This window comes from Athene cunicularia (genome assembly GCF_003259725.1).
Source record: "Athene cunicularia isolate RWA chromosome 19 unlocalized genomic scaffold, athCun1 chr19_part1, whole genome shotgun sequence".
In the NCBI taxonomy this organism is placed as follows: domain Eukaryota; kingdom Metazoa; phylum Chordata; class Aves; order Strigiformes; family Strigidae; genus Athene; species Athene cunicularia.
The window spans coordinates 9185061-9200222 of record NW_020799124.1 but is presented as its reverse complement, the minus strand read 5'-3'; the positions used below and the strand labels follow the sequence as shown (position 1 = coordinate 9200222).

General features: G+C 51.3%; 1 protein-coding gene across 5 annotated transcripts in view; it reads right to left on the bottom strand.

The window, feature by feature from the left end:
- The window catches only part of GTF2IRD1 (GTF2I repeat domain containing 1), a 44842-nt gene that overhangs the window by 16613 nt on the left and 13067 nt on the right, over positions 1–15162 (bottom strand). For all 5 annotated transcript variants that reach the window (XM_026861442.1, XM_026861444.1, XM_026861443.1 and 2 more), the window contains exons 9-18: positions 13895–13920; positions 11274–11394; positions 6964–7001; positions 5823–5903; positions 3972–4061; positions 3389–3448; positions 2872–2937; positions 1509–1692; positions 274–332; positions 25–90 (exon numbers count right to left, since the gene is read on the bottom strand). In XM_026861442.1, the coding sequence (XP_026717243.1) occupies positions 25–90; positions 274–332; positions 1509–1692; positions 2872–2937; positions 3389–3448; positions 3972–4061; positions 5823–5903; positions 6964–7001; positions 11274–11394; positions 13895–13920 (791 nt within the window). The remainder of the gene's footprint in view (positions 1–24; positions 91–273; positions 333–1508; positions 1693–2871; positions 2938–3388; positions 3449–3971; positions 4062–5822; positions 5904–6963; positions 7002–11273; positions 11395–13894; positions 13921–15162) is intronic.

Below are 15162 nucleotides of genomic sequence, written 5' to 3'. Positions count from 1 at the left end.
CGCCGGGTGCCTCCCTGCCCTCACCTTGGAAGCCTTGTCTCTTCACAGCATCCTCCAGCAGCGCCTCGCTTGAGTCCCTCTCGCCGGCGGCTGAGACAGGGGACATAAGAGGAATTAGGATTCGTGGTGCCACCAAGGGGGACACACAGGAGGGGGTTTCCAGCCAAAAAACGAGGTGGGGAGGGAAGGCAAGAGACGCACTGTAGGAAAACGCTCTCACTCCTCTCCTACCTAGTCCTTAACGGCCCGGCTGCCGGGCGTCTCGCAGCCTACCTTTGGCTGCCGGGCTGTCCGACGCCGGCTCCTTTACGCCCTCCGCCAGCAGCTCTGGTCTGGAAAACAGCGAGAAGCAGAGGGCACGCGTGTGAGCTCCCCGGCCAGCGACAGCCTGCTGCTCCAGCATCCCCTCGGACAATGCTCCTACAGCCACTAACTGCTAACTGTGTCTGGTTAACACAATTTCAAAACTCCTGCAATGCAGCGGAGAAACTTTGGCAGTAATTTTCACACCGACAGACTCTTTAGTGAGGCAATGTGACACTCCCCAGCATGAGATTAAGCTGGTGATGGCTGAGCAGCTTAAATCAGCGGTTACAGGCTTCTGGGAGAAATGGTCCTGCGTGTTTCTCAGGGATGGGAGAAGCCATGCACAGCCCCTTTCAACATATAATAGGCCCCAAAAATCATTACTCGGGTATCTAATGCTAAAACCACACGGCGAGGCAATAGCAGGGCTGAAGCTGTGTCAGAGAGAACCGAGTCTGGGATGGGGACAGAAGAAACCCCAAAGCATGGTCAGGCTGGCCTGGGAGCTGCTGGTCTGACACCAAAAGATCTCAGTGCTCCCCACATTTATTTTCTGTTTCAGCCACCCAGTGCACTGGTCACGTCAGCTCCTTCCTCTGCAAGGGAGGCTGTCAGTGTTTGGGTGAGAACCCCCCCAAAATACCCAAGACATTTTAAAATCCATCTCTGCTGGATCCACTCTCTTTTTCGGGGCGATGCTGTTGTGTTACGTTGCTCATGGCATCTCACAGTGTCCCAGCTCCTGTAACACCCCCTGTTCCCCAGGGCAAGGACGGCACCTTCCCTGATGCTGCAGCATCCCACTGGGGCACAGATGTGTGCATCTGGACCTCAGCCAGTGCCACTCCCATAGGAAAACCCTCCGGGGCTCCGGCCCTTCTCCTCGCCCCATGCCTGGGCACCCTGAAGGTTAAAGGCTCTGGCTCCTTCACCCATCCTTGGGTGCTCACTGCTGATGTGGCCAAACCTTTGCAAAACTGGGTTTCAAAAGACACTGAGGGAGTTTTAAAACACATTGAGGGAGAGACAACAACACTGCTGCCTCTCAGGGATAGCTCCAAGGCAACAACCTTTTGTTGCTTCTAATCAAGTAAATTTACCGAAGGTGACCAATTGATGTCCGTTCCCCAGGACACTGCACAGCAGCCAGAGCTCTGAGCAGGATCATCAACCGTAAGGGATGGCTGCACCACCTGCCTTACCTTTTAATGACAAACTGGATGTTGTTGCTCGCTTGCAGGATCTTCTTCAGCTTGGCAATCCCGAAGCAGTTGGGGCGCCGCAGTAGGATGCCCTCTGGCAAACCCACAACAAACAGGTCCTCAGGATACATCAGGAACTTGGAGTAGGGAACTTTGACCGGCTCTGATATTCCTATGGCTTTCGCTGTGTAGGGACAAAATCTCATTAGTTTGCTGGACCTCCACGTTGGGTTAAAGCAGAAACGACACGATATGTTGGGGGTATGGGTTGAAGAGATTTTTGGGGAGTGCGTTGTCACTCTGTGTCTGGTGGGGATGTCCCTGACTCTGGTGGACGTGAGATGAGGGATAGAGCCAGACCACCACCCGGAGCTGGCTGCTGCATTTGCTGCGTTAACACAGCCTGCCTTTTGGTGGCATGAGTCAAAAGGGGCTTCCTATAAAGGTTGTAAGCATCTCTCCACATGGCAATGACACCCCACACCCAGACCTCCAGGGACGTCCCTCTGCTAGGTGAGGGGACAGGGAATATGCCTGGGGGAGCCCTGCCAGCCTGTGCAGCCCGGCGCAGTGAGGGCTCCCCTTTCTCCACTTAAATATCACCAAAAAGCAACCAAACAGCCAGTGAGTGACAAGCAGCGCTCCTTGGCCAGAGATAAAAAAAGCAGGACAAAATCCCATGAGCGTGGGCAAGGACGCCCATTCTGTTACTAAAGCATGGGGTACATCGAGGGTCATCGCTCCGATGGCCATTCCAGCTGCATCCCAGCACCCAACCCTGCCCGAGAGCATGCCGGTCCTTCTCCCTTGCCCTGGTTATGGTGGGCTCTCCCAGCCCAGGGGCTGCAGCTCAGCTCTGCCCCCAGATTTTGGGACCACCGGGCAGAGCTACATCTTCTTGTCCTGTCAGTGGCAAAAACTTTCTGCCAGCTCTCAAAATGCATGAGTGACCTCACTTGTATTTTTCTGGGTTAAATAATCTTTCTAAAAAGGGGTGAGCAGAGCATGCCGAGTGCCAGCCCCTGGCACCAGGGTCCCACCAGCCTTTCTAAGCTATGCCATGACCACCTCAGGTGGAAAAACCCCTCTTCACAGGAGGAAGGCTGAAGGCCACGGTGGCAATTCCTAGGCTGCAGCCAGTGAAACAGCATCAAGGAAACCAAGGGGAAGAGCTGCAATAACAAGGCCTGGGGAGACTTCAAATGCATTTGTAAGCCCAGCAGACAGCAAATGAACAAATTAGATTGCACCTTTACTCAGCTGCTGGTTTGGAAATGGTAGGTGACATTTCTGAGCAATTAGGAGCTCCCCGCGGCAGAGGCTGGTACTCGGCATGATGAACATGTGTTAATGACCATCTTACCGTATCTCGTGTTGAACAAAATTTCAACTTGTTTTCTCAAATGACTTAAAACATCCCCTATACCATCTGCAAAAAAGAAAAAAAAAGAAAAAGAAAAAGAGAGAAATGCTCTGAGAAACCAGCTGCCTCTGGGGCAAGCAATGCACAGCATGGGTGAGCAGCCCCTGCCCTTCGGCAGAGCCGGCCGCGCGCTCTTCATGCCTCCCAGATCGGTGCCAGCCCTCTGGCAACTGCCTCCAAGCTCATCCCCAGGCAAGGAAGAGCAGTGATGAACCTGGCACAGAGCTGTGCTAGCAGTAAGGAGGAAAATAAATAGGGAAAAAAGTAAATCTGGGCAAGAGATGGGAGGACAGTGCCCAGGAACACCAGTGCACTTTGGTGCTGAGCTTTTTGGAGGCTGAATGCTTTGCTGATAACGTAGGAAGCCCATGAAACCCAACCCAAAATACACCTGTGTTCATCCATCCTTCCAAAACTTCCAATGATGGGCGATGCTCGGACATCACCGTACACTCACCTGATCCCTCCATCTGCTTCTCTTCATGTCTTGACTCCTCACTGGGCCCCTTCTCTGTCCCTGACAACAAAGAGGAGGGTTAGCAACGGTCGGCAGCAGCAAAACCAGACCAGGCATGAGTAGGAGGTCTGTGGCTCCCCTGCAGTCACCCAACTGCCCCCTCCCCTTGCTAAGCTCAGGGCTGGCAGCATCATGCCAGGAGCTGCATAAGCGAAATAAACCCATTGCCTACATGCAAGAGGTCTGCCCACCCTGCAGCGTGGGTGTCCCGGGAGAGGCAGGACCCAGCACTCGGCACAAAGCTGCCAGCACAAGTCCCTCAGGTAAATCCCAGTTGTGAGCCAGGCAAAGGAGCCAGGGTTTGCAGCACAGTGGGGCTGGAGAGGGGCTGGGAAGGAGCAGCCGTCCTAGAAAAGCCACCAGCTTGTCTATCGGGGCTCCCAGCAGGCCTGTTTGAGGTCATGACTCTGGAAATGGGTCCCGACTCCAACACTTGGGCTCATAAATGGTATTTACTCATTTCTGACACACACACGAACTGCCGTGCCATCGCGCAGTCTCCTGGATGCTTCATTTCTGGTACCTGCTACCGTTTCTAGGATGTAGTTTGGCTCCTCCGAGGCCATGTGCGTGGGCACTGGGTCATGCATCTCATCTGAACCAGGCGATCGGTCTGTAGACAAAGCCCCACAGGTAGCTTTTATTTTGATGCTGGGGAGCACTGTCCCCAAAAGAGGGTTCAGAGGGTGTTGGCTCACCAGCAAGGGCTGAGCGAAGGGACCCCCTGTTCCCAGGAGCCCCCCACACCACAGCGCTGCATAGGAGCTGCTCCGGGGATGCATCTGCCCTCTTCCTCCCTGGGCCCCCACCCCGGAGCTCATCTCTGAAACACACCTGACCTCTCAGTCCGAGCAAAAGGAGCAAAAGTTTCTTCCTAACCTCCATGGGAGGTGAAGAGCAAAAATAGTTCAAAACAATTTTCTTGGTTTAATTCCATCTAGACGCTCAATTTTGGCTTAAAAACTTAATGCTGCTTGACTTAGCTACTCCACCGTGGGAAAACCATTCCTCTAATGCGGCCTTTCTCCACAAAATACACCTTCTTGGGTTTCCCTTACGTAATCTGTATGCCCTCTGCAGTTTAACCTGTCTCCCCTGATGCTGGGCTCTCCAACACCCTCAAAGAGCTATCCAAATTCAGCTTTAAATAAACCTTCAGCTAGTTCAAATACTTCAATCAGGTCCCTTCTTAATCATCACCTCACAGGATAAATAATCCAAATTTTATCAATTTCTCCCTGTAGGTGAGCACCTCTTTTCTATTAATCCTCCTTCCTGCCCTCAGCTTTACTACCTCTGATTGATCTAGATTTTCGAATAAGGTAAGAGAAGGTGGGCTCCGGACTTGAAGTGTGATCTACCCGATACTGGAGAAGTGATAACACATCCTCCTCCTCCTCCTCCTCACACACACCACCAGCTCTCCACATATTAGCCTTCTTCTCTTCCATTAGCTGCCATGTTGAAAATTAAAATGTTTGATGTACTACTATACCTTGTTCCTTCTCCTTCTCCTACATTATCTGTACGTTAAGTCCATTCTACAATAATTCTGGAGTGACTCCCCAAATATCACCATATTAAGGGGACTGCTACAATTTGGGTGCAAACAGAGATCACACTGGTGCAGCGGGGCCGGGTGTCACTGCTGTCCCCAGCATCGCTTGCCCTCGGGCACGTTGGGAGTCCTGTTGCTGCCCTCATTCTGGTGAGATTATTAATTAATGTTTGTAAAGCACACTGAAAATGCAAAGTGCTAACTATCCACTCATTAAACTCTGAGGATCATCCTACCATTGCTGCACTGCCCAGGTTAGTTAAGTGGAAAACTCCCAGCCGCCTCTCAAGCACCCAAAGACTCATCTCCATCACCACCCATCGCCACTGACCATTCCAGGCAGAAATGTGGGGAAATGCATCAGTGCCATGAATTCCAACACATTTTCAGCATGTGCTTAATATTACATTTGTTCTTATGAACTCTTCATAACCAGGCTGTTTTTCTAAATTAAGGACCTCATCAAAAGCATCCCATGATCAACACCTGGGATCCTCCAAGCCCACACATGAAGGAAATCAGTAAACCCGGATTTCTTTCTCCAGGGGAAAGGCAAAGTAGAAAAGCAAGAAAGGGGAGAGAGAAACAGGGAAGAGCCCTAAAACACCCTCCACTGCCCCCAGGAAACCAGCTCATTCTTGACATGCCCCTTGAAATGATTTTCAGGGAAGAAAGACCAGTGCATGGGCATGGGGGGACCTTCCATGCTGGGAGATACCCTGCAAACACCTCTTCTCAAAGCAAAATGCCAAGACATGATGCAGGAGCCCTGCCTGTGCAGAGGCCACTGCATGCAGCTGATACCCCAGTGCCTACCTGGCATAGTGATCTGGATGATGTCCAGCTCGTCCGGCTCAATTTTGATCTGCCTGATCCCACCCAGCTCTCCTGAGGTACCTATGGTAAAGGCAGCAAACCAGACAAATCACTAACAGGAACCAGCAATGCTGTGTCTGCCCACCAACGAAGGCAGGGCAACCACGGCCAGCCACGACTTCAGTGCCAGCTGAGCATCCCACAGCAACGAGGCTTTGGCCAAGTGGCCCAGTGGCATCAAGCCCATAGCATGAAGGTACCTGAAGGGCAAACCTCTGCAAACAGCTCATCTCGCACCAGTTGGTGCCCTCAAACTGGCCACCAGCCCTCATTAACATGCTAATTTTCTGGCTTTCGTCACTTAAAACAAAGTGCCAACAAGTGTTGGTGGGGATACAGGAGGCACTGTCTCCAGTGGGCACTCCTGGCATTTTTAATGCTCCCAAACTCATGCCTGGGATATGCCCCCTGCAGACCCGTGCTCTGGCAGGGCTGGCTGCAGCTGCATCACACCAAAACACGACCAGCTGAACCCCAGCAAAATTCAGGGGGGGTTGAACCTTGATGGGTGGGAGCCTGCACTGGACCGGCCGCAAAGGCTGCCCTGGGAGGATGCTGCCCCAGGAGGATGCTGCATGTGGTGTTTGGCCCAGCTGCCTCATCTCCAGATAAAATTTCCTCACTTTGGGTGGAACTGATTCACTGCAAGGGGCTGAGTCACAGCTTGCAGCTTGGGTGGGCAGGACAGCAAGGTTTGGTGTGATGTTTCAATGGGTCCAAGCCCCTAAATCTGGGGAAAATAATTTCCTTCTCATTTGTGGTGCTCAGAACACCGACACCACTGACTTCTCAGTGACCCGATCGTGGTGGTTTTCAGGGAGAAGGGAACTCAGAGACTGAAGACTTCCCTTAGCTTTGCATTTAAGCATATGCTTAAGTCTCATTATTTCAATTTCTGCACTTTTGGGACCCAGCTGGAGGGTCACAGGATAAGACCCTTCATCTCTGCATGGGGATAAAGTCCTTAGAGAACAAGGTAACTGGTGCCACACATCCAAGTTACTTTGCAGACAGCTCTCTCTAGTGCCCCCCCCGCCACCCCATACCACTATTTTGCAAGAGAAAATGAATTATTCCTTACCTGGTTCACAGCTTTCAGAAACACTACACTTCTCAGACCTGGAAGGGAAAGGCAGACAAGAGAGCTGGTCACGGAGCAATCGCAGAGAGCTTAAAACCCAGCGATGTGCGCAGGGTGGATCCTGGTAGGAGGGAGAAACACTGCAGCCCCCTGTGACGCCAGGCAAGGGCTGCGGAGGGGTCCCTGGGACACGGCACTTGTCCCAGCGGTGGCACGGCATCCATGGCTGCAAGGGAAAGCCACGGTCTGCGGGATTCTCTGAAAATAAGCCTTGCTGCCAGACCCTCCCTGGTCCTGCTCCACCGCTGAGTGCAGCCCTGCCTCTAGGCACCAATGGATGTAACCGCAGCTGCGAGCTCCTGAAAACAAGAGGGGTTTTAAGCCTGAAACCTGGTTCACTCCATCCCTTTGCAGCAGAGAGCAGTGCATAAAGCATCATTACAATGTGGTTACTCATGGAGCTAAAGCAAATAGGGAGAAAGGAAAAAAGTCAATTGATTTGGTAAATATTTATTCTGCTCAAAGCTTTTCTCCCTTGAAAACTGGGCGCTAACCCAAACTTGCGTCTGCAGTTAACTTCGCATGCTCAGGAATTTACACAAGGTGTTCAGCATCCAAATGAGATGACGTTGCTTTCTCAGAATGCATTTGCTGTTTCTCTCTTTCTTAAACAAGAATAACTATGGCTCTTTGGCAGTAAGGCACCTAAGGAATGGCACTGGAAAACACACTCCTCCATGACTCTGATCCTTCAGGGGGAAGTAAAACCCTTCTGAGCCAGCACCACATCCCTGCTGGCTCAGGGGGGTGTGTTCAAAAGCACTTTGTGCTCGCCTAAATCCACTCAGCAGCGTCAGCAGAACAAACTATGGACAACACGAAGGAAGCCAGAAAGTGCTCTTGAAATGTTCTTTCTAAATGCGGTATGGGTAAAAAGGATCTCTGGTCTAGAAAGTACTACATATATTACCTAGGAGCCTCGGGAAGGGTTTTAAACTCTCCCACTTCAGGTCAAAGTCAACCTTTTACTAGGGAAATTTGGGAGGAGGGTTTCCCCAGGGAGCGTATTACCCCTTGCAGTGTCTGGCCCTTCTCCCTGGGACAGCTGGCATTGCCCTTTCCCTGGAACTGGACTCTGACCTGGGTGTACCACCGCTATGTGAATGCTCTGCTCCTACTAGGGAACAGAGGTTCCTCATTTGCAGGAAGAACAAAGTGGGATTTGAATATCTACCTATATTTTCCTGCAGATGGGTGTTATCAGTGCATTGGGAGATTTGGGGAGATTTCAGTTCACCCCTGCGACAGGCAAAGCGAGCTGTGCACCACCGCTGCAATTCACGATTCCCTTTGTAACCAGAGGTGAACACAAACCTCAGGGTCCGTGGCCCGATTCAATCTGCACACACAGTGTAGACCAGGAACAAGGCATACACACACAGAGCTAGGATCAATCTGAAAGGGAACCCAGCATGATCTTCAGGTTGTGCCAGATCTACACCAGTGGACGGTGGCCAGCCCAGCCCAGCACATTCTACATCACAGCACCACCATGGGGAGGGTGATCCGAATCTGGCTGGGTACAAACCACCCCAAAAAAACCCTGGTTTTCCCCCATAGGATCTTCTAAAGTGGTTTTACTGCTCTGTGCAACCCCTACCTGGCCCACAACTGGAGCGCGGCAGGTGAGAAGGAGACAGTGCAGCATCAGTGAGGGCTGTATGGGGACCACGAGCCCCTGGCTGCCCTCGGAGTTCTGCAGTGGCAAACCTCAGCTCCCAGCCCACCGGCACACTCCCACAGACACGTGGTGGCTGGTTATCTACCTACTGCTTTGCAGAAACCAGCTCAGCATCCCTAATATCCCATCCTTCCACCTTCTTGTTTCCAGTCACACCAATTTAACTGCACAGCGGGATCTTCTGTTGAAAAAATGAAAAATGTGCTAATTGCAAATGTTAACAAATCAACAGGAAAACGAGAAGCCTCAGGCCAGGTTTCAGCCCCGCAGTGTGCTTAGAGGCCAGTGGTATTTGAAGTATCACTGTTTCAGTTGGCATCCAGCGGGCAGCGGATGCTCTGCTGCCCCCTGAGACTAAATGCCTCCAGACACAGAGCAGTTCAGCAAGGTGCAGAGAGCAAAAAATGCCCAAAGAATGGTTTTGTGGCTAAGCCCTAGCTGAGGATCCTGGAGGTTTGAGTTTAATTCCCCATAACACCAGTGAAGCACCTCAGGCTGGGACCCAGCCCAGCTGAGTTCCCATCGCAGATGTCTCCGGCCGAGGCTCTCATCCGGAGTCCCTTCATCATCAGGAAGAGAAACAGGCACTTGGGTGCAATTCCTTCAACCCATTTTGAATGGTTGGAAAGGGCTGACTCACCCGGTGCACTGAGTTTGCTGCTGCTGAAAGGTTCCAGAGCGACTCAGCCAGCCCTGCTCCGGCACGGACACCCAAAGGCAGCTGCCGCCAGCCTCCCTCCGGCAGAGCGGGCGCATGGCCATGCTGCCACGGCTCTGCTTCACCAGCACAGCATTTGGGGGTGCTGTCCTTGGGGGGTGACACCTGCATGCTGAGCACCGACCATTTCAACCCATGTACAGTATCAATGCACAGAGCAACCAACATCACCCGCAGAGACCTGGTCCAGGCAGGCCAACCCCACCACCCGCTCATCTTAACCCCCTTCCATGCCCGGGGCTGCCTCTGCCTTGCATCAGAGCTCCAGCGTGGCACAGCTCACAATGCATTGGCAGCCAATGGTACAAGGAAGCAGGGCCAGCCTCTGCAAAGTGCAGGAAATGTCACCATGGTGTAGCATGGGGCACCAGTGACACCCATGGGTGCTTCTGGCACCCTGTCCCTGGCAGATGAGAGGACAAGAAGAATTTGGCTTGTTCTATTTAGCAAAACAAAGCCTGGGAGGGAGCACAGTGGTGTCCAACAGCAGTGGGACAGCAAGGTTATGCAAGAGCCACCCCAACCCTGTGGAGTAAAAACACCCCCAAACCCTCCTTTGAAACTGGAGGTGCACAGAGGGATGGGTGACGAATGCCAGCTCCACAGACTGGGCAGCTCAAGAGGTCTCTGCCCTCCAAAGCTGCAAGATTTCAGTGCTTGGTGCACCACCAGGCTGATTCACTCTAACACTGCTGGCCTGGCCGGTTCACCTGCTCAGGGCAGTCATAGCCAAGAGGCCAAACCTGAAACAGCACTGGGGAAAGCCAGAGGAAGACTCCAACCTCTCACAGGGTCATGTCAGCGAAGAGCCAAGGAGGGAGGGGAACCCAACGCAGGCCATGGAGGAGACAGGGGCAGGTTACCCCATCTCCCCACCCCAGCCTGCAGAAGCTACTGACCCGTACTGAGGTGTCAGCACAGGGCAGCAGGACTCTGTGCTGGAGAGGCTGAGGGGCACTCACCCCTACACCCTGCTCCTGAGCCTCCCTGCAGCCAGCAGCCTCCAGCACGGGTGTGCAGACAGACAGCCCAGCAAAGTTCATTTTGCTGCTTGTAAACCCATCCATGACTGAGCTGGCTGTGCGGGACAAGGCTGGGAAAGGGCTCCTTTCCCTGCAGCACAGCCTCGCCCATGAGCACCAGTTATACTGCTATGAACTGCTGCCCTGCTTCTCTTATATAAAGTGATTTTAAAGATAAATGTTGGGGTTAAATACTATCTTGCTTCTGACCAGCTGAAACAAAAGTGAGGGAAACTGAGGTTACACATAGGAAAACACCTTCAGCATCTCCCAGCATGGGTTAGAAAGCTGTGCCATACACTCCATAGGCCCTGCCAGCATGTTACAGAGCAGTCTAGCTCATGGCATGTTTGTACCAGCAACAGGTACTCTCACAAAAAGCCTCTTGCCCTGCTGAACTCTATAACCCCACCTTTATTAAAACATCTGTTAATCCGCTATTAGCCTCCCAGTGAGCTTTATAAACTAGTAATGCTTAATTAGCAGGATGTTGTGTTACGGTGCCAGCTGACAGTGAATCCTTTGGCCATGCTTTAACACCGGAGATCCTGCAGATAATCCCAGCCTGCCCAGGCACAGCCCCAATTTCATCAGTTTTGTACAAAATCAATGATTCCAAACTTTGCTATTTTGGCTAACAAAAGGATGGGGGTGCTCAGTCTCCTCCTGCGCCGGCCAGCTGTACCATCGCAGTTGGGTTTTTAAGGAGGCAGGAAAGCAATGCCCTTACAGCAGCACAGCAATAACCTGCTGGGCATGTTAACACCCCCAAAATAATGCTCTGAGGGATGTCACTTTGTGGTGGCCAGGGAACAGGAGTGCCACTTACCTGCTGTTGGCCTGAGAGGTCCCCACCAGGTCCAGTACGGCCCCGCGGTGTGGCTCGGGGGAGATCTCCCCAGGGGGGCTGGAGGGCTCCAGCTTGGTTGGATCTTTGGTAAATTTGCTTCCTGGTGCCGGGGGTGCAAGACAGGTTTGGAAGGAAAAACAAACCCAGAATTAGCAACCAGAGATGCCAATGATGCAGCTTTTCCACCTCCATTTTTCCCCCTCCCGTCTCAGAGCTGACATGGATGGGGGTGGAGGACAGGTTACCAAGTGTCACCTGCTTGCAAAGACAAGCATACAGATTTAATCAGGTTTACACACTAAAATAATAACAAAACTTTTGCTTAAACCTCTGCATAACTAAGTGTGTGCTGGGAAGCCCTGCTGGGACTGGAGCATCTCTGGAAAGGGCTGGCTGCCAGGACAGGGTGCCACGAGGCAGGGACTGGGTCGGAATCCCAGGCAGGGACCAGTGCTGCAGGAGCAGGCCCAGCACGGGGAGAGCCCTGTCCCAAGGGAGGGGACAGGAGCTCAGCAACGCCCAGCGCAGCAGTGCCACAGGGAGCCCTGTCCTGCAGCTCTGAGCCCTGCATGCAGCAGGAGAAATCTCTGCCACAGCAATTCAGAGGGGGACAAAAGCATCCTGTCACCATGAAAAACTTCCTTTCTCCCTTTGGTTCCTCAGCAACCCAAAAGGAGCTGAAAGAAAGCCTCAGCAATGACCTTGGAGATGAAGAGTGATCTGAGGTATGGTAAGAAATGAAAGGCAGGGAAGGTGAGCTGAAGGATTAGGGCTGGGGGAAGGAAGGAATGAAATTACACCACGAGGCTGCAGAAATCATGTAGGTGTCTTGTTAAATAGCTGCTGCCAAAGGCCCTTCACTGGTCTCAAAGTGCCATCACGACATCCCCACCCTTCCAAAACACATCCCATCCGTGGGAACATGAAGCCTTTTTCCTTTCTGCTCCAGCCTGCAAGGAAGGGCAGGGCTCTGGCAATGGGACCAGAAGCAATATAGAGACTTAAAGATACTATTTATCTACCAACAGTCCAAAAGACTCCTTTTAATTTGTGCTTTCTATGGACCAAATCTTGCTCTTGCAGCAGCGAAGCCTGCCTGAAGCTGCTACCCAGGGGAGTAGCAAAAATAGGTTTTCTAGCAGTGGTGGGTATTTTAATTAAAGGGTGAGCAAAACTGTATGGGGAAGCTTTGGGATACTTTGCAGTCGGCAATTTAAAATACAGCTCCACTCGGAAAATAGTGTCTTTGCAAAAATGGCACCTCCTGACTCAGCAGATGCTTTTTTTTTTTTGCACAGTCAGATGTGCTGACGCGAATCACAAAAAGCCAGGTTTAATGCGTTTTGCTTCTGGTAGCCCTGCAGGGACCAGGCAGGGGAGGGGGAACTGCCATCCACCCCAGCCCTGATCATTTGCTTCCTCATCTCCTAATTTCCACTTGTACCTCCTTGCCATGTAACCCCTGGGCTCGTAGCACAGGGCTTTCCATCAGCAGCTCTTGAGCTGGTGTATAGACAATATGCAACACCTCCCCCCAGATACTGTGCAACCAGGATGGATTTGCAAGGAAAATCCAAGCATCCCAAGACACAATTCAGTGCTCTATCCCTTGGGGGTGGGTTAGAGCTTAAAAAAAATCCTTTTCTTGAGAAAAAAAGTAATTAATGGGGCTGGAGACAAAGAAAACCTCCCCACGGAGGTGAGACCCCCTCCAGGCTCTACTGGAGGTCCCTTTGGGTGGCTCTGGCATCGTCATCCCCAGGGAGAACCCTTGGGACTGGAGCTGTCGCAGGGCCATGGGAGTTAATTTGGCTGGTGGATATCTGAAGAGAAGGTGGTGTCTGGAAAGCCAGCGTGGGGGGTTGGCACCTTGGGGAAAAACAACAACAACCACCCCAAAACACGTCTTTACTTGTGAGCCAAGCCCAGACGATCTGGGAGCGGGGCTGGGTGGTGATAAATACGGATGCAGTGCCATATTTCAGGTGGATATCAGGGCAGTGGAATGGGGGCAGCTGCTGGAGTGAAGGTTGGGTTGGACAGTACTTGTCTCTTTTTATTTGCTAAGAAGCACTTAGTCTGGCTTATCCATCTCAAGGCAAATGGAGTAAAAACATGGAGCAAAAAAATCCTCCCCAGGGTTTTGTCACTGAAAAAACTGGATTTTTGTTGCTTTAAAAACAGTCAGTGGCTGGATGATGCTAGCACTTCCCAGTCAAAAAAAAAAAAGGAGAATAATTTACCAGTGAGGAACCCATCAGTGATTTTTTTTCCTCCTGAAAGTACAGAAACATGCTGTTGCGGTGCCTGTAAGCTGCAGCTCAGCCCGGCGCAGGGAGCCAGCCCAGCCTCTCGCATGGGAGATTTTTTGCTTAAACCTTCAAAACACCACTGAAGGGGTGCACGATGCTTGCCCCGATCCCAGGCGAAGGCAACCTCGGCACGCCTGGGCGTAGGGCACAGACAAGGCTTCTCCTCACTGGGCATAATTGCACGTGTCCTGCACTTCTGCTGCTTACAGGTGACATTATTTCAACTCTGCTTCTCTGGATAATCTTTCAATTTTGTGGGCAATAAATTAAAGGACATGGAGAACATACCTGTGAAAATTCTCTCGTCAAACATCCTAGGAAGAAAGGAAAAAAAAAAAGGATTAGAAATAGGTGCTTCTAATGACTGAAATTTAGGTTTTATTAATGAACAGCATTAAACCATGTCAAAATTGTCATTTTATTCATTCTCTAAAAAGAAGGAATGAATTTTTAAGCAAAAAAGCGCCTTTTAGCCTATTGTGCAACCAAGAAATCTAACAGCATATGCTTTTTAACTAAAGCACCTTTAAATCTGCTTACAAGTCATTCTCTTAATTTAATTAACTTATTAAATGAGGCTGCTCTAGGCTGGCTTTTCCAAAAGAGACAGTGGGACTGAAGTAGGTGTTGCTGGACCTTCTATTCATGACATAGACCACTGACCAGATGTCACCTGTCTCCTGATTGTCATATTTTGGTGCCACCCATAACTTTACTCATGGGAGCAAAGCATGTTCAGGGCCACATCTCAGGGCCTAATCCAGCCCAGCACAGCCTGAGCAATGTGGGACAATGTCGCTCCTCCACCAGCTGACATCTGGAAAGCTAATTCCTTTTAGGATGCTTGAGTCCTGTTGATGTCGATGATTTTAGCCCCCTTGGGAGCCTTAGCCAGGGTTTTTCTGCGTCGTAGTTTCACACCTCTAGCAGGAGAACAAGACAAGTGCTGCTTAGGCAGGGACTGAATAAATAAATATATTATAAAGCAGATTTTCCTGACAGAGAAGCAAAGAGGGGTTGCACAGCACAGAGATAACTGGTAAAGCGTCCACTCCTCCTACTCCAGTGCAAACGCAGACACCATGACACAACACCCTGCCCAAAGGTGATATATCCTCATCATCATATATATAGGATTTCCTTAAGCGATCGCTGAAAAACAAGGTGGAGGGGAATCCCTGTGCGTGGTGAATATGGATGTTCCTCGTCCCACCCGGAGGCACCACTCCCATCCACCAAATGCCACTGGAGAGAGTCGTGCCACAATCGGAGGGTCCCATTACCACCTGAAAGGCTTAGGGTGGCACTGGCACTGTCTGCATGGACTTACAACAGGGCGGTGGGGCTCGGGGGTGACCGTGGTATGGCCAGCTCTGCAACATCCTCGCAAAAAGGGAGAGAACAATGCAAAATAGAGGTTTGAGGGGGAAAAAAGCTGTTTAGCAATTTTCTATAATAAAAAAGGGTAAAATGAGTTTTGGGTGTCAAAACAAATGCTGTGAGCATGGAGGGAACAAAGCTTAAATCCCCAGGCCCCCTCGAGGCCACACACTCTC